The sequence below is a fragment of the Ahaetulla prasina genome, chromosome 6 (genome assembly GCF_028640845.1).
Source record: "Ahaetulla prasina isolate Xishuangbanna chromosome 6, ASM2864084v1, whole genome shotgun sequence".
Lineage (NCBI taxonomy): Eukaryota > Metazoa > Chordata > Lepidosauria > Squamata > Colubridae > Ahaetulla > Ahaetulla prasina.
In genome coordinates, this window is record NC_080544.1 from 84580306 (window position 1) to 84600345 (window position 20040).

Consider the following 20040-nt stretch of genomic DNA (forward strand, 5'->3'; position numbering starts at 1 on the left):
GAATTGCATGCCCCAGGAAAAAGAAGGTCTAGTACCATTTTTATAGTTTAAGAAAAGTTTTTAAATTAGCTGGATGTGGATTGACACATCAGTTTCAAGATATCTATATAATTTGAACTGTTTAAGTAGATACTGCTTAAATCCAGATTCTGCAAGAAATATTTGTGTAGTCCTAAAGAGTTCAGCAATGACATTCAGACACTGCCAACACAATAGCACTGCTCATAACTTATATAATATTGTATTTCTCCTACTCTTGAAATAACTTACTAAATATTCTATAATCTTATAATTATGCTGTAATTTTCTGCATTATGAACACTAGGACAAATAACGTTTCCAAGCCTGCATGCTTTCCAAATGTGTGAACTTTAACCCCTACAAATCTCAGCTGGAAGACTCTGAATTCAAGAAGTTGCATACATTAAGAGGGTGTCCAACACGGACAGACTGATTTTTAAAAAGTAGTACATGGGTTCAATTATAATTGCAGGAACATTTTTAAAAATAAAGAATATACTATTGAAATAGAAGTCTGGTTATTCCTTAGTGTACAGTTAATGTGTATTTGATTCCATTAGAATTTGAAGGACCTCATTTCTGTCCCACAGCCCCATATTCAAATACACTTTGCAAAGGGAAGACATTAAAACCTGTTCTCATCCAAACAGCTGACAGTTTTTTGCTAGCTTCATGCTGTGAATAAAGCCTTGGTTGCTAAAAGTCAACATGTTATTTCTTACATTGTATGCAAAACAGCTGGAATGAAGCACATATTACTATACTAAAATGATGCAAACATATTCCCATTACATGAATGCCTTTCCCATTATACTCTTATCCAGTGACTTTGTTCAACCTACAATTTCGTTCAACCTACAGCTGCCAGAGGGATATATACCGGTTCTAACTGAATTCCTTACTAATTCTAAACATACAATAAATATAAGACTAATATTAAAAAAGTGAAATTTTAGTTATTCTGATCATTTTTCAAACTAATAATTTCACAAATTGGGTAAGCCAAAGAATGTAAAAATCAGTTCATTCTTTTATTTTATCCAACTTTTACCAGAGGGGAATAAAAGTTATACAAGCAGCAGCAAATAACTTGACGTACATACACAATATTACAGATGATAATGCACTTAGAGCTATGTAAACAGGTACTTTATACACGGCATGCCATTTACACAAAGCCATTATGAAATATTAATGCTAAAGATGAAATATCAAGATGCCCAGATATTAAAAAAAGTAAAAGGAGGGATGGAAAAAAGATTGGTAGCACTACCATGTTTTCAACACCAAGGGAACACTATTAATTGTATTGTTCATTTTGGAAATGAGGCGCAAAGTTTCTGGCAGTTTCATTCTCTTGTGTAGTGATTAAGTCTATAATAGCTGTCAACACTGCAGTGTCCCTTGATTTAGTATTGTTCCAGTCCACAGGTTGTGGATTTTCTATTTTCTCTTGCAAAAGGTCATCCAGTTCTTTTTTCAAATCCTAAGGATAAAAAAGGGTTGTGATAAAAAAGGAGTGACTAACATCAAGTTTTTATCATTATACAGCATTCTCAGCTTATAACCACAATAAGGACTGGAATTTCAGTCGCTAAGTGATATGGTCATTAAATGAGTACACACTGGACCTGATTTCAAGACCATTTTTATCATGGCCATTAAGCAAATCATGGAATCATTTATCAAATTACACAATTGTTAAAGTGATTCTGGCTTCCCCAACTGACTTTGCTTGTCAGAAGCTAGCAGGGAAGATCGCAAATCAGTCATGCGACTGCAAGATGCTGCAACCATTGTAAATGTGAGCCAGTTGCCAAGTGAACCAATTATAATTATGTCACTGCATGGTGATGCAATGACTATAACTTCAAGGATGGGTTTTAAATCCAAGGCCATTGTAATTTTGAACCATTATTAAATGAACAGTGGTATGTCGAGGATTAGCTATATTTTGTTTTTATATAGCTATATTAGATTATCTAAACAATATATTTTCTATATTTAGTATATAATCTATACTCTTCCTTTTACAATTTCAAATATTAATACATATATAATTTTGTCTCTCTCTCTATTGAATTCACCTTGATACGTTTTCCGCTGTATACAGGAAAAAATAACAGCATTCTTTCAATCTTCAGGCTTAGAAGCAACCTTCAAAGACATGTTAAACAAGTTTCACAGCCAACAAACCATACTCATGGTTTTTCCAGGTATACTAGGTATACCTACATATTTAAGATTTTCATAGCATTTATGACCTTTTAATTTTTTTTCTCTTGACAGTATTGTTTAAAGTACTTGTTTCAATTTCTCTCTTTGATATATCACTATCATTTCCCTGCAAATCTCTAAAGCATTCTTTCCAGAATTCCCTTATTTTAGTTTCTCTGCATTTGCTTTGTCTTTTTACTCTTATTTGTTGCATTAGTTGACTACATTTTCTACAACTATTATTTTTATCCAGATACACTAGGCACAATATTTTTTATCGCAGTTTGACGGTTCGAATCCCTAGTATAGGGTCTTCTGCGTGAGCAGAGGGTTGAACTAGATGACCTCCAAGGTCCCTTCCAAATCTGTTACTGTTACTAATTCTTCCCATTACTGTACAAATACTTATGCAGCAATCTATAACATAATTATTTTCATTCTATACCAAGCAACTTTCACATCTTTTCACTCATTATTTTGGGACGTAATATTTTTTTTCCATCTAGGGCTTCATTCTTTCTTTTCATGCAGTCATTTTTTCATTTTCCCCCTCAATATTTTATCAAATGCAATTAAATTTCTCACTGTTAAATTTCTATTCAACACACTCAACATGCCTAATAAAATTAAAAAGTTGAAAATATATGTTAAATTTAAAATATATATTTAACTTAGATTTGCATCTTCAGATTTTCCGCAGCTGGAAAAGAGGAGATCAAACCCATCTCCCACATATCCAGAAGACAGCCTTTGAGCACAGGGAGAATCTTTCAAAAGGACTGCCCCATAGTTCCTAACAGTTGCAGGGGTTTATAACAGGCGGGAGTTTTTAGAATGTCAACTGTTTTGTTTTGGGAACAACTTTAGCTGTTCAAGCTATATAAAGATGTAGCATATAATGCAGTTTTGGACTCTGAAATATTTTTTTTAACTGCAAATATCAAAAAGAAACGATATTCAAGGGATCATTACAGTCAAAAGATTCTGTTTTCAACGTAAATGATATTTCTTGTAGTCAACTTTAATGCACATGTCTCTTTAAAAGGTAATTGCTAATCCATGCAGAGAACATAATGTATGAAGGTCAACCTAAATGAGTGATTCAGCTGAATAGCAAATACAGTAGTTTAGTATGAATATTATTTTATAACTAATATTAGCATGCCAAATAGAAATATTTGGAAGTTTTTAAACAGTTTTCTATCTTAGGTCTGTGTATGCCTTGAAAATCATTTGGAAGAAGCATTCTGGATTCTGAGTAGGGCATCATTCTATTAATTAAAAGCATCTATATTTTTCACAGGTGATGAAAAAAAATTGATGCAGATGTTTTAAGCATCAGCTCCTAATGAAATACTTAAATAGAATTATGCTTAACATTTACCACATTTTAAGAAAATAATCTACAGTACATGAAACATGTTTTTAAAAACGGTCTTTATAATTATTACACTGTATCAACTATTTTAAGTGGCCAATTCCATGAGGGTAGTGGAAACTCACTCACCTTTACCAGCTGTGCTATTCTTGCTGGAGACTGAAAAACAATCCATTCATCTACAGCAATTGTATCCTGATCTTTGTCCTTTTGAATTGAAATATCTCCTCCAAAAAACAAGAGACAATATGGCGAAACTTCCGTACAATCATACAGGTATATCTATAGTAACAAAAACATTTAGCACACAATAAATATAGTAATATAATCAACATGAGGCCTTGGAATATTATTTGATTTTAAATGCCTTTACAATGTCCATATAGCACAATATATTCATGAAAGAAATAAACCCCATTCCTGCAAGCTTTGCAAGATACATTTGTTCTCTATTGTAACCACAAAGAAATTTTTTATTTCTAACCCAATAGGCATTTCATACTTATCTAATTCACTGAGTTTAATTTAATTAATCAATTAATTAATTAAAGGCTTGTTTTATCATTCAGTCTGAAAGCAGCCCTTTATGGCACTTGATTGAATGCAAATCAACTCAGATATTTGTATTAATAATTACATAAAAATTTTCTCTTTTATACTACTAACAGTATTACATAGGGCCAAATGGTAAGCAAAGGTGATAATACCTTTGTACCTTTTTACTTTGTATTAAGCAAAAACATGATACAAAAATGAATGTACAATAAGATTTATTCATAGAGATTTATTCATACTGGCTACATCTTCTTAATACTTAAGCATTAAGTACTTAATAATTTTTAATAAGTAATACTAAGTATTTAATACTTAATGCTCATCTTAATACTGATATCTTCCAGTGTAGGATTATCTACCTATTGGCTATTACTTTCTCCAGGAAATCTTAATTATTTCTAACTGATATCTGTAGCTAATAAGGGTGGTTTGGGATGAAACAAGCATGGAAAGACCACAGTTGTTTCCATCTATATACACATTTATATTTAAAATTAGTAAAAAAAAATGTTAAACTTACACTACTTGTCCTCATTTTCAAGTGATAAACTAGCCAGTTGTAATGGAATTCTGTCTCTTCAACATTCACAGATTTAGGATGAATATTCACTGTTCCATCTGTTTTGGTGGAAACTTTAACCCTGAAAGACACAAACCAGTTACAACTTACAGGACAGAGATGTACAGGAATAAAAAAATTAAATTTTTTTTTAAAGGCCTGAAAAAGTTAATGACCATTTGCTGATTCACTCTCCATTCTACAGTGAGACACTGACTTCTGACTAGTCCTAAGAGTTTGGGGAGCCTCTAAAAAAGTACTATGGAGGGAGGTGACTAGGAATGGGGAAAATTGGAGAAAATCTGGATTGCAGTTCCTTCAATGAAATAAAACAATAGTTCCATGTAAGGATCAGCAAATGTAGATGTGGAACATTATATATGTCTTCTCTCAGTAAATGCGTTAGAAAGTAGCTTGCACACTGAACCAATGTTTCTCAACCTTGGCAACTTTAAGATGTTATGGATTTCAACTCGATGACAGGCTGGGGAATTTTGGGAGTTGATGTCTGCCATGGTTAAGAAACATTACATTAAAACTTTGACGAGAACCAGAAAGTACATGCAAAAGAGATTAAGAATAATCTTTTAAAATTCCTCATTAAAATTAAAATAATCCAGTTAGTTTCCTACAAGAATATTTAGTACCCTTGTATGTATAAATTATTTTATTTTTCCTCTATGTGTTTAAAAGATTGCTTTTTCCACAAAGATAGTTCCAAATCAATGATCCACTGCCTCCTTGTTATTTACTTTTTAGATAGTGGAATATCTTCTGGTATTAATAAAAAGCCATCTTCTACCATTTCCTAATTCAAGATATCGCAGAAATATGTAATTAACATATTTTTGTTAAACAAACATACTTTTAGAATACGTAAAGGAGAGCAATTAAGAGCTAAGATGTTAAAATGTTCATTAGCAATACCATCTAGTGACAAAACAATATTATTGCAACTTGTTTTAGCTTTCAGATGTTGATACAATCAAAATTATATCCTTCAGTAACATCAGATTAGTCGATTTCTTAAAGAACAAAATATTTATACAAAGTTTTTTGGATAAGACTTTAGAGAGCCTAAAATAACCAAGGTAAAGTAAAGATTCCCCTCACACATACGTGCTAGTCGTTGCCGACTCTAGGGGGCGGTGCTCATCTCCATTTCAAAGTCGAAGAGCCAGCGCTGTCCGGAGACGTCTCTGTGGTCATGTGGCTGGCATGACTCAACGCCAAAGGTGCACGGAACGCTGTTACCTTCCTACCAAAGGTGGTCCCTATTTTTTCTACTTGCATTTTTACGTGCTTTCGAAACTGCTAGGTTGGCAGAAGCTGGGACAAGTAACGGGAGCTCACCCCGTTACATGGCAGCACTAGGGATTCGAACTGCCAATCGATCAACAAGCTCAACGTCCTAGCCCGAGCCACCGTGTCCCTAACCAAAGTAAACATCAAATTTAAATAATCCTCAAATTCAGTTTCTGGGGGAGGGATGGGTTAGATTATGGTGATGTAGATATTTAGTAGCTAGGAGCCATGGGAATAAAGCAACAATTTACTCTCTTGAAATCATTTCCTCTCCAAACTCTCCACTCTGAAAGGCAGGAGGATGAAGCAAAAGGATTGCCTACAGGAGTAGCTTGATGTTCTTTCCCCTTTCCCCTCCTTAGAATGTGGAGAGATTAGATAAAAAAATAAATAATAAAAGGATTTCAAGAGAGTAAGTCTGCATAGGACCCCATGGCTCCCAGCCCGCAAGTGTGTTCATATTGCTTTTGGTGTATACAAGACATTAAAGCAGGCACTCAAGCATTCCCAAGTGGAGGGGAATTGTTAGGAGACAAGCAATAGTCAATGTTGTGAAATTGTTTTTATCTCTTTCTAGCCAGACAGCACAGTCATGCCATTTCTCACTTAGCGACAGCTATGCTTAGCAGCAGAATTCCTGGACCCAATTATGTTCATTAAATAAGAACTACCGGTATGCCAGTTTTTGTTTTTTAAAAAAACATGTTGGAACACTATTAAGCTGCTGCAGGTATTTGTCTTGAACATAGGTAAAGCAACAAAAACATGGATAGACCTAGTCTTCCAATTCTCACACTTCCTTCCTTGCATAATACTGCAAGAAAATCTTGGGCATCCCCATAAACCTTGTACTGTACAGAGACCTAAAAAAAGATCCTAGATGTTGGCTACATTGTTGGAAGCTAGGATTGAAGGATGGTTGAAAGGTCTTATCCTGCTGTTTAAAAAAAGTCAGATACCTAAGAGTATTCATTGAAAAGGATTCTCTTCAATGATTACACACCAAATCTCAGCAGGCAGAAGTGCTAAAAAGACAACCAATATACCAAGTAAATTTGCTGCAATATTATGGAGCTCTGCTTAATAAATCAATCTATATGTATATATATAATCTATATAAATAGTCTCAGAGTAAATTTTCAGAACCCTTACATTTTTCTTTTTTTGCTGAAGTTTGCTCGGATTTTTGCCACCTTTGGATATAGTCCAGCACAGATAACAGCTTTGAGTAACTTCTCATTTTCTGGAAGAAAAGACAGTCAGGGGAAGTGGAACTCTCAATGGAAGAACTGAAAGCCTCCCTATTATTTTGCTTCCCCCTCAACATTTACCTGAGTTAATGTTGGATTTGGGGTCTCTAGGGTTCCTACTATTCACAAACCCAGCTGCAAGGAGATGTTCCGCAAATTGCCCTTTCATGTTTCGCAGCATCTAGAGAGTGACATATAAGCACCAAGTAACCTCTTGCAGATTTTGTAAAATGCAGTTTCCTGCCAGATACAATATGGTGGAATGTAGTCTGGATTCCCTACATTCCAAAAGAGGCAAACAGTTTTTACCTGCAGGGTATTGGAAGAAAGAAAATACTCCCAGCAATAATCCTTCTCGTATCTGAAGCCACGCCGCTGAGCTTCTTCCCAACCCTGAAAACAAGATTTATGTTTTAATACAGGCTTTACTAGATTAACTCAAAGAAAAACTGCATTGAATAAATGTTATTGTTAAAATACAATGAGATATCAGATACCAAGATGATTTAGGAATTTTCACAGGAAATAGGAAATTTTATAATTAAAATACATTATTTTTGAAAAAGTACATATACTGATAGTCTCTGTTACGTATTTATCTAAAACAGGAAAAAGCCCCAAACATAATTAATTAATAGTATTTCCTTATAGCATTATGTGACATAATAAGAATTGAAAAGGAATAATCCCGTCACCCATAGTCATCTTGTAGGGGAGACGGGTGGCATAAAAACGTAATAAATAATACATAAAATTAATTCCAAAGCACTATTTTTTAATAAAAAGACAACTAATGGGCTATGATCCAAAAGCTTACCTTTACCTAAACTATCTCAATATTTTTTTATTATTCACAAGCACATTTGAAGTAATTAATCTTAGGCTTTAAGACAAAGATAAAGGGACTTCGTGATATACAAACTGGATGAAGCATTGAAGTTTTAAGGTTTATTTAGAATGAATCACAGCAGCTACCAGGGTAGATTTGATTTAAATCAAGTTGATTTAAATCACAATTTAAATCACTAGTAAAAAGGCTTGATTTAAATCAATTCAATTTAAATCATAATTTTTAAAGAGCAACTGTCATCTCTGATCCACTGTTGACTCACTAACAGTCCCAATATTGCAGAATATATAGCATTGCTATATAACTAAGCTCCATTACATGTTGAATAAATTAAATTATGAATGTATCTTAAATAAAAAACTATCTTTAGATAGATTTTTACTCCAAAAGCATTTTACTAAAATAAATTTGATAAAAATAAAAAAAAATCCGATTTAAATAAAAAAATCCATCTTTTTTTTAAAAAATCCATTTTTATCTACCCTAGCAGCTACCAATATAAGATTTTGCTTTCTATATTAAAGTATTTATAACATGGATTAAACTTCACTCTGCCAGTAAATTAAATATATACTGCAGTAAGAAAACTCCTATGGATTTCATTCATTGCCCAGCAATGAAGGTTTGTTATATCTATGAGTTCTGCGTGCTTTTCTTTCAAAGCGGCAGCTACCCTCTGAAATTGCTATAGATTGTCAATTGTAACAGAATTACCTTGAAAGCATTCACAACAGTCAGGTGATCACTTTTAGAATTTCTTGAGAGTTCCTTCCTTCTTGCATCTGCTAATTTTTCTTTACCCTTTAGAGGAGAAAAATACTTATTGAGATAAACAAAGAACATTTTTTTCATCTGTTTAGTTTTAAAAAATCGTTCTGAACATGCAACAAAGTGTCATTGAATTTGCTACAATTAGAATAGAATCAAGTAAAACATTGGATTTCTGCCAGCTACTTCCTACTAACATATTTTAAAAAGGCATTTTACATGTTTTTAATTTTATTTTCAGATATGTTACCAAGGGAATGACAAAGGGATCCTTGAAGCTGAGGCCAGCTGCAATAGTAAGAACAGGATCTAAGCAACAGAATAAGGCTCCAAACAGAATCATTTTCCCAATGTGTGGCTCCACAGGTAATCGTGCCAAGTGGACACCAAGGGGCGTCAACTGTTCTTGTCTGTCCAATGCATTCTATCAGTTGGAAGAGGAAAGAGACAATCAATGAAAAAACATTCAACACAAAAGAGGAGAGAATGGACAATGGCTTTAATGAAGAAGAATGAGCTACTAAATTAGATTTATAAAATCAATGAGCTACTAAATTAGGTTTATTAGGACAATTATTAGGTTTCTTGCAGCCACTTTACTGTTTTAATATCTAGCATGACATATTTATTGTAAGACTATCTGTGTTTATTTCAAACTTATCCTTTCATCATATGGAAATAGAAAATGGCTACAATGCTAACATATCAAAGTCATTCCTTGCATTTTTTATCCATTGGCAAAAATAAAGACAAGAAAATTAAAAAATGTATTCAGACTAAAGATTAACTAATATACAAGAACAGAACATAAACAATATACATACAATTCTAGGCATGATTTTTTAAAAAAAAATGTTTAATAGTTGATGTTTTGTAAGCAAAAAATAAAGCTTTCACTTAAAAAAATTATAAAATGTGCAACTGAAATTATTAAAATAAATATCCATTGCTTATGATAGTTTACTTATTCACATTTTATTTTATTTACAAACACAATATTTGTAACATTTTATTTTATTTATAAGTGACCATTTCTTTTGCCATTCAAAGAAAAAAAGACTTTATAATTTCAAAAAGGAACATATTTTGAATCTGGAAAGCTGCAATGTTAAATTTGTATTTGTAGTTAAAGCAATATTTTTTATATAAAAAGATCATAATTGTTACAGTAATTTTAGGCTAAATATGGCAATTATTTTAGGCTAAATATGGCAATTCTTTAACTTTTCAATGATCACTCTAAAATTAAGTATAGGTAGTCCTCGATTTAGGACCACAATTGAGCCCAACATTTCTGTTGCTAAGTGAGACATTTGTTAAGTGAGTTTTGCCTCATTTTATGACTTTTCTTGCCACAGTTAAGTGAATTACTGCACTTAATAAATTAGTAACCTGGTTGTTAAATGAATTTGGTTTACCCATTGTCAGAAGGTTGGAAAAGGTGATCACATGACCTTGGGACACAGCAACGGTCATAAATATGAACTAGTGGCCAAGTATCTGAATTTTGATCACATGACCATAGAAATGCTGCAAAAGATTGTAACTGTGAAAAACAGTCTTAAGTCATATTTTTCAGTGCCGTTATTACTTTGAATGGGTACTAAACTGTTGCAAGTCAAGGACTACCTATATACAAGCAAGAGAAAAAATAACTCACCAATTCCTTTAGATGCTTTATGGACAGCAAGACAGCATCACGTGATGGTGGATCCATGAGCTTCATCAAAAAGTTTGCAATACCTCCAAGTTTCAAAATCTGAAAGAAAACCACGATTCTACTTGATTATATCTGTCCATGATAAAGTAAAACAATTACAATCAAACATCATCTGCAAGAAAACTAAACAAACATAGCTAATTCACAACCCTAATGACTCCAAAATTCCAAATGAGCTCACGGAACTCAATACCAGCAATACGACATAGAACAGGAAAAGATGATGGGAGAAAAAACACATCCCTGAAATTCTCAAGAACTCATCCATTGCTAGTCTACCGAAAACTATTTTCAAGGACGCCAATCTGACTTCTGGAGGGAAGTTAGAAATCATGAAATTGACTTTTATAATTTCCTCTTAGGCATGAAAGCCAGCTGGCTAACCAGTTATTCTCTTTCAGACCCACCCACCTCACAGGGAGGTTGCTGTAAGAAAATAGGCATTGGGTACATTAGGTATACAGGTAGTCCTTGACTTACAACTATTTGTTTAGTGACTGTTCGACGTTACAATGACACTGAAAAAAGTGAATTATGATCATTTTTCACACTTATGACAGCTGCAGAATCCCATGAGCACATGATCAAAATTTGGGTGCTTGGCAATTTGCATGTATTTATGATAGTCTCACTGTCCCGGGCTCACTATGATCACCATTTGTAACGTTCCCCGACAGCTTCCAATAAGCAAAGTCAATGGGGGAAGTCAGATTCATTTAATGATCGCATTATTCAGTTAACAACTGCAATGTTGGCTTAACAACTGTCATAAAATGGGTCAAAACTCACTAAGCAATTGTCTTAATTAGCAACAGAAATTCTGGGTTCAACTGTGGTCGTATGTTGAGGACTACCTGTATATGTCACCTTGGATTAATATAAATTAAAACATGAGATAAAAGTATTACAATAAATAAATAAATAAATATGTGGCTCAGATATAAATATGGGCCTCTGTGGCTCAGACTGCTAATGCAGTCTGTTATTAACAGCAGCTGCCTGCAATTACTGCAGGTTCTAGTCCCACCAGGCCCAAGGTTGACTCAGCCTTCCATCCTTTATAAGGTAGGTAAAATGAGGACCCAGATTGTTGGGGGCAATAAGTTGACTTTGTATATAAATATACAAATAGAATGAAGACTATTGCTAACATAGTGTAAGCCGCCCTGAGTCTTCGGAGAAGGGCGGGATATAAATGCAAATAAAACAAAAACAAAACAATAAAACAATTATGAAATCAACTAGAAATTATGCTAATAAACTGTATATACTTAATACTTACTACTCAAGATTTATTTTAAAAACTTTGCCAGCCAATATGCATATGAATCAATAGTTTTAATAACAACACAATTATATTAACAGTTAATATTAGTATTAATCAAAGAAAAAGATCAACATTAACTAATGTACAATCATTTTATTCTACATTATTCTCACACGAGTTAATTTTTTTACCTCAAAGCAAAAAAGTCCATTTAAACCTTTCAGTAAATCTATTTTTAGTCATTAATGATTATTTTTAAAATCAACTTGCTATTTTTTATTCCTTATTTTTGTTTCTGATTTCTTACCCAAACATCTTTTAGGATCCTAGCTTTGAACTAGGTCACCCAGAGATTCAGAATTACTGTAAAAGTTACTGAATAACCAATTCAACATTTTTATCAAAATTGGTTTCCTAAAGACTAAGGCTTCATTATCACTGTCCCAATTGTGTAAATTACCTTGATTTGCAAACACAGTTCCTCCAAAGGTGTCCTCAGGATTTCAGGCAACTGATAATCATCTAGCAGACTGGCACGAAGACCATTATATAAGTGATAGCAGTGGCCGGGTTGGACTCTGTAAAAGTATAAATGTATTAGGTACTTTTACCCAAGTAGTAATAAGAATACTTTGTATAATTACAGCTATTTAGTAGCACTTTTTTACAGAATGGTGTTACATACAAATTCAAATTGAATAATCTAAACTAATTACAATGGAAAAACATCAAACATCAAATCCATGCCTATCTAATATATCATTCAGAAGCAGTGACAAAGATGGTCAATAGTCTATTTTTTATCATTTTTATTTTATTTATAAAATTTCTTTGCAGCCTATCTCTCCTATAAGTGCTGAGCAAACATCCTGAGGCCAAAGACAGTTTAGGAACGTTGATAATATATATGCTGTTACCCTTTGCCTCCCACCGACCCGTACGCTCTCACAGAGAGGGTCTCCTCAGGGTGCCGTCCGCCAAACAGTGTCGGCTGGCGGCCCCCAGGAGTAGGGCCTTCTCTGTGGGGGCAGTGACGCTCTGGAACGAACTTCCCCCTGGCCTGCGTCAAGTGCCTGATCTTCGGACCTTCTGTCGTGAGCTCAAAACATATTTATTTATTAAAGCGGGACTGGCATAATTAGTGTTGAATTTTAATTGGGTATTCTTAATATTTTTAAATTTTTAAATCTAAATTTTAATAATCAGCCTTTAAAATTTGCTCTTTTTAAATGTTGTTTTAAATTGTATATATTTTGTTTTTATTCTGGCTGTACACCGCCCTGAGTCCTTCGGGAGAAGGGCGGTATAAAAATTTAATAAAATAAAATAAATAAATAAATAAAATAAATAAATAGTATAAGATAAAATCTTGTCACCAATCTAAGTGGGGCTTAGTTATTCTCTCTGGAGAATATAGAGGGTTGATTTGTTTTTAAAACCCTATAACTTCTTGTATACCTTATAGCAGGGTGTCAAGCTCATGGCCTGCGGGCCAGATGCATCACGTGCTGGCCAAGCCTACCCCCAGTTTAGCGAAGGGGAAAAGTCGCGATATGTCAGATGACGACAACGTGACGCCACGTGTTTGACACCACTGCCTTATAGAAACAGCCATTTTGATATATTGGTTACACACTAGCCTAGAAACTAGAAGTTCCAATCCTGCCTTAGGTGCAAAGGCATCTGGGTGATTTAGGGTCAATCACTTTCTCTCAGTCCTAAGAAGAAGGCAATGGCAAACCACTTCTGAAAATCTTGCCAGGAAAACTACAGAGACAATTGTAAATACGGATACACACAGAAAAACCCTTCATAGAGGGTATTAATAGATTTTTGTTCAGATGCTTATAATTTGGGATTTATAAATATTTATATGCAACTGATGTTGAACTGTATGTTTTACATGAACGTTAGTAAATTGATATAACACCTAGAATAAAACATACTACTGATAAATCCAGACTGAGTGATTAGTTTATAAACACATGCCGCATCAAATCAGGAAGAAAGGATCTGGTCCTCTGAATTCAACCTCTCATGTTATCTGTACACATTTGTACGGAAAAGAGGAAGCAGAATTCTTTTTGAGGCTTCCAACAATTTTCGATGGTACAATGTTTAAAATAGATTCAGATTTAGAGTTCATATTTTTTATTGTAACTCATATTACATACTACATTTTTAATGCCAGTACCAAGAGATCACAGGAAAAATTAAACAACTGAATTTACACAATATTTAAATTAAGTTTATATACCAGAGAAAAAAATCATGTTAAATAATTGGTAAAGCATTTTTTAAAAAACCTCTAAAACATACAATTCAGGTATCAATTTCCATAGTTTAAGCACCTGATTGAGTGAACTATGAAGATCGCAGTACTTGATAAAGCAATTTCTACCCAATGCCCTGATATATTTACCATAAAATATAGTGGGGCTCTGGTATACTACTACCACTCATTAAAAAAGTATTAAAATTAGAAGACCCAGTCAGCAAATAAAATTTCATAGGGAAGCAATAAGACTTTAATATTAAGAAAGCATCTGCAGTGAAGGGAAAAATGAAATGTCTTTAAAGTTAATTAGAAAATGTTCCAAATGAGCCATTTTCCTACTGAACAAATTTTATAACAATAGCTTACCTGCCTGCTCTCCCTTTTCTTTGTTTGGCATTTGCTTTGCTAACCCATTCTGCAGCCATGGTGCTAATATTGTTCTGTGTGTCAAAATGAGTTTCTTTTATCTTTCCTCCATCTATAACATAAACTACATCATCTATGGTGATACTGCAGAAATGAGAAACAGAGAGAAGCAATTTGCTTATCTACATCCCACAGTTTCTTAGCTAATACCTTTATGAATTAATTTTCTCCTTGCAAGAAATAAACATTGTCCTTTTCTCCCCTCATGGCTGATGAATCAAGCCATAAGGAACACGAACAATTACTGGCTGATGCCTTGTTTCCTCCTTTGCCAAAAAATCAAATAAGATAAAAAAGGCAATCCTGGTAATTCTGTAGTGTGAAATGGTGAAATTATCAGAGGACAAATTTACACTGCAATATTAGAATTAAACCACATTGTCAGATATAACTGGGAGAAACTTGATGGAATTGCTTAATGTTTGAATACTTAATCTTGACATAGTGTTAATTCTACATATAATTAGTTACATTTCATCAATAAGAATTGCCAGTCTGAGCATCAAGTAATTGCAGAACAGGTACCTTAAGCCAAATGAATCTGCTTTAACTAAAACTGGCACAGTGGAAACTTAGCAGTGTAAGCAAAATAGCAATGTACTATTCATTTAATTTTAGATGTGCCTTCTGAGGCATAACCAAAAAAAAGAAAGAAAAAGAAATAAAGCATTTTTGCATTTATTCTGTTAGCCTGCCTTACTCAATTTGATGCCCTCCACAATTTCCCAGCACAGACAGTCCGTATCCTGGTTTAGAATTCTGCAATTCTTGACTCAATAAAATTATCGTAGGTTCAGCAAAGTTGCCAAGGGGATTGCTCCTAACTTCAAACTCAACAATGCAATTCAATTTATATTCTATTTATAAATGCTGAAAATGCCTAGTTCCTCTTGTATAGCCTTTAAAATATCTAAACAAAAAAGTGTAATAATGAAAAACAGATAAAATGTTTAGAAATATTTCCCTCCATTTTATTACTACTATGATGCAACGAAATCACCTTAATTTTTATTAAACTACTTACATTTTTCCCAATAAGTTAATTTCATATATTTCTAGACGCATAAACTAATGTTTACCTAGTCTCAGCAATGTTTGTAGCAATTACAATTTTACGAACACCAGGAGGGGTCTTTTTGAACACCTAAAGAAAAGCATGGAAAAGACACAAAGATAATAAATGTTGTTATAAAATCCATTTTTATTACAAGGATTTTTAAAATATTATTTATTTTATTTATTGAATTTATTAAATTACTTCAGTTAAAACAAAAAATTAATATATCATTTGAAAAAAATACCAATCAAAGAGAAACAAAAAAAATTGCAATATGGAAGCTGAAGATAAACTTCTTATATATAGAATAGATTTGCTCAAATCAGTGTGATTTAAACTACTTCTTACATACCCAAGTGTCACAGACAAATGGATCTATTCTTGTTATGTTAAAATCTGATTATCACCAACAATCTTTAATCTCTTGAAAAAAGTGTTTGAAAGTAGAATTACTTCCCCTATTTAAAGCAGTATGTTCTTTATTTTAAGATATATATTTATCATTTATTTTGCACTATTTATAATCCATTCCAATCCCACAAGACTTTGTGTGGTATATATAACACTGCTGAAAGGTGGGTAATATAAGATCATTCTATCACATGTGAGATTTAGGATGGCTACATTTTTAGTATGTACTTAATCTTTTCAGAGTAGGAAAAATGCTGATTTTTTCACATTATTTAAAATGCTCAAGAAAATTTAATGATTTTTTTGATAATCCAGACTAAATTAATTTAAATCAACAACAAATATTGTATTCAAATTTAGATATTTTTCAGAGATGCATACATTTTCTACAACAGGTAGATCTTATTTAGTGATCAACATTAGAACTGGAAACTTAATCTCTTAGTATCATGGTCGCCAAACAAAACACCACATGACTGACCACGACTTATGATTTTACTTCCGCCTTCCTATTAACTCTGTTGCAAGCCAGTTGCAAAGCACATAAATGGGGATCTGAACTGGCTTTGCCAGTTGGCAGGGAGGGATAAAAGGGATATGCAATCTTGCAGATTGTTGATGTGAAGTTGCTCCCTCCAGCTTTGTAACTTTAATAGCTCAATTTTTAACTTTGTTTTTACATTAGTTTTAACTCTGCTTTTATTTGTCCTTTTATACAATGGCATGTTTCTTACTATAAATCATCCAGAGTCACTTAAAGAGTGGTGTAGAAATAAGATAAATAAATGCCAGGTTGCAAAGCACCCTAATGGTAATTACATGACTGTTAGATGCTGCAATAGTCATAAATGCAGGGACTGGTTGTAAAGCTATTATTTTTTACACTGTTGTAACTTCAAAGGGTCGGCAAATGATACAGTCAGTATGGGAAGACTACTACTACAGATAAAGTTAATAAAGTTATGGTTAGCACCAGTTATACGTACCTGAGTCTGGTTAACAGTAGGCATTAATGAATGCAAAGGTATGATGACAAACCTATCTGAAAATTAAAATACACAGGATGTTGTATGTGAAATTCAGTTAGGAAACAGAAAAAGTAGAGAACTTAAGTATAAAAAGACAATGAAGCTGTACAAACAGTTCTCAAAGATACTTTCCTATTTATTAAAAACTTAAGTTTTACTAAGTATTATTTTTTTAACACAGCCACATTTGTTATTACTAAGATAAAGATAGTGTACATTTTCAATATTAGGATAGGTATTGAATAAATCGGAATGGATGGATTTGACCGAAAAAATGATAAATATTTAATCAAAATTTCCCAGCAGCCAGTAATGTATAAAACATTGGAAGGGATGGATCTCTTCATCTGTGGAGATTAAAGAATTCCATCTCTGCTAATTTTTAAGGAAAAGCTAAAGAATCATTTCTCAAGAATGATTTAGTTTTTCTCTATGTTACGAAGGGTTTCCTAGATTATATCTGTTGTCTGTTCCAAATGTACAATTTTAACAGCTGGGGGAGCAGAACAGTTGCTCCAAAGATTCTCTCAAGGTGCATGTTTGTGTGGGCATGAAAATCACACAAAGTGAACAGTTTGTGTGTGGAAGGGAGAGAGGGGAATCTTCAAACAAGCACAGCAATCTTTACAGGATGCTACTACTTTAATGCTTCAGGGACAGGGGAATCCTTTCCTTACACTAATATACTCTTGAAGTTCCTATTTAAAATAGTTTACACTGTACCAGTAAAGACTGTATGTATGAACTTAATACAGCTATGCTAAAATGAATAATCATTAAGATGATCTTTTTCAATTTATATTGCAATTATACTGTGCATAGCCACTTAGGCTCTAGTCTCACGGCTGGACTGTTGTAGTGCACTCTACATGGGGCAACTTTTGAAAAGCATTCAGAAGCTGCAGCTGGTGCAAATTGTGGTGGCACAGGCAGTTCTTGTGACCCGAAGAACGGCCCATGCAACATCACTGCTCTGTGAGCTGTACTGGCTGCCAATCTGCTTCCAAGTGCAATTCAAGGTGTTTATAGCTTGTTAAATAAATGTTTACAAAATAAATGAAAAAAGCAGTAAATATTAGCATTATCTGTTTAGTTAGATTTCCTTAATAGATTAGGAAAACCTATATGAAGTTCAATGGCAAAGGCACGCAAACATTCAGAAATGAAAATATGAAAGAGGTTAAATATTTTTTTCACAGAACTGTGTAGACATCAGATTGTAGTTTAAATCTATTACACTAGCATTGATCAGCCAAAGCCCCAGAGTCATTACAGTGGGGTAGTATACCTATCCCTTAAATTCTATTATCACTTACTATGCTGCCTTTCCAACAACAACCAGTTCAACAATCCCACTTTAACTATTCTGTAACATGAAAATCAGGATTTGAATATTCACTAGAATGCAAAGCAATTGTAAACAGAATAGGAGGAGAGGTTCAGAGTGCCATTATTATATTATTCAACATAATGTAGATATACATAGCTTTATGAATTAGAGTAGTTGCTCAACAGTGTTGATTTAGTTCTTCATTCCAGTTCCAAATTGTAAGGTAATCTAAGCCAATATTTTGTATGTCTGAAAACGATTTACTGAATTATTCTACAAAAAGTCTAGCCTACCATATAATATTAAAGAAACGATTTCAGTTTTAAAATTTTACCTGATTTAAACATAACTTGAGATACCAGAAGATCATGCAATGTGCTAATGTTATCCCATCCAGGAAGAAATACTAGAATTGCGCCTTCCTGGATATAAAACAGATATATTAAACAACACATCTGCATTTTTAAATTCATAAATATAGCATACAATATGGTCACATACATAATTCTAGGGCTAGCTTTTTAAATAGAGATTGTTTAAACAGAGGTAGGCCAACCCTCATCTGAAGCCAAGGCCTAGATTTTTTCTCCTTTTTTCCCACCCTCCAACAACCAAAGGATATACTATGCCAATGAAACTGAAAGACGACATGGAATTTTTCAACACCAAGATCTCTCTTTTCATGCTTGTGGGATTTCTGTAGAAAATTTACAATAACAGGAGTGTAGATTGCCTACTAGAAATATTAAAATCTATTTTGCTGCTTAGTACTATTTGCTTTTGTAAATAAAATTGTAAATTCACTCTGTCTAGCTGCTGGATTTTGAATGGAGATGATGACAATTTCTAGGTTTACCTATTCTTTTTTTATATAAAGCAGACAAGATTCTATTCACACACCATACATCTCCACCTTCTCATTCTCCACCTTCTCATTCTCATCCAATTTCCACTAGACCAGATTGGAACTTCAGAAATGTAAGTTATATTAACCTCTTCTTAACAAAGAAATAAAAAACATCCCATATGTTTTTCTCTCAAGGTATATAGCTAAAGATAAGAACATGTATTTTCTGTTTATAAACATGAACTATTCTTAAAATAATCCATTCAAGCATATAAATTTTCTTCCCAGCCCATTTATCTGAGCAAATGTTTGGAATGGCAGTGAAGTGATCTTGCATCATGCTCATCATTCATTGAAAAAATGTTAAAGTCATCAGATAATGGTCAAAATCTGGTTTCTCTTTAGATCGTCAAAATCTTGATAGCCTAGTATTATTCAATACTAGATAAATTAACACTTGTATAGGCAATGTGTAACAGAAAGAAATATTTATTTTATTTAGAAGTTTTATTGCACCTTTATTGTTTTATAAGTAACTCAATGTGATGAACATACTTAGTACTTGGTCCTCTTCTTATTTTCCCCACAAGAAGTCTACGAGGTGGGTTGGGTTGAGAGAGAGTGATTGGTCCAAAGTTACCCAGCTGGATTTCATGCCTAAGGCAGGACTAGAATTCAGTCTCCTGGTTTCTACGTCAGCATCTTAACCACTACACCAATATGACTCTTTTCACTGTTTCTCAACGTATATTAACATTTATCTGCACAAACAA

At 33.2% G+C, this 20040-nt stretch overlaps 1 protein-coding gene across 3 annotated transcripts in view; it reads right to left on the reverse strand.

Annotated features, from left to right (window-relative positions):
• Nucleotides 1–1039: 1039 nt before the first annotated feature.
• The window catches only part of DHX36 (DEAH-box helicase 36), a 33008-nt gene continuing 14007 nt past the window's right edge, over nucleotides 1040–20040 (reverse strand). For 2 of the 3 annotated variants that reach the window (XM_058188434.1, XM_058188436.1), the window contains 14 exons: nucleotides 18755–18842; nucleotides 17049–17104; nucleotides 15674–15738; nucleotides 14535–14678; nucleotides 12351–12468; nucleotides 10564–10662; nucleotides 9154–9327; nucleotides 8850–8936; nucleotides 7595–7678; nucleotides 7367–7466; nucleotides 7188–7278; nucleotides 4692–4812; nucleotides 3746–3898; nucleotides 1040–1507 (listed from right to left, as the gene is read on the reverse strand). In XM_058188434.1, the coding sequence (XP_058044417.1) occupies nucleotides 1322–1507; nucleotides 3746–3898; nucleotides 4692–4812; nucleotides 7188–7278; nucleotides 7367–7466; nucleotides 7595–7678; nucleotides 8850–8936; nucleotides 9154–9327; nucleotides 10564–10662; nucleotides 12351–12468; nucleotides 14535–14678; nucleotides 15674–15738; nucleotides 17049–17104; nucleotides 18755–18842 (1566 nt within the window). In that variant the 3' untranslated portion in view covers nucleotides 1040–1321. Of the gene's footprint in view, nucleotides 1508–2108; nucleotides 2179–3745; nucleotides 3899–4691; nucleotides 4813–7187; nucleotides 7279–7366; nucleotides 7467–7594; nucleotides 7679–8849; nucleotides 8937–9153; nucleotides 9328–10563; nucleotides 10663–12350; nucleotides 12469–14534; nucleotides 14679–15673; nucleotides 15739–17048; nucleotides 17105–18754; nucleotides 18843–20040 lie in introns of all 3 variants that reach the window. The other variant, XM_058188435.1, reaches the window with a different exon arrangement.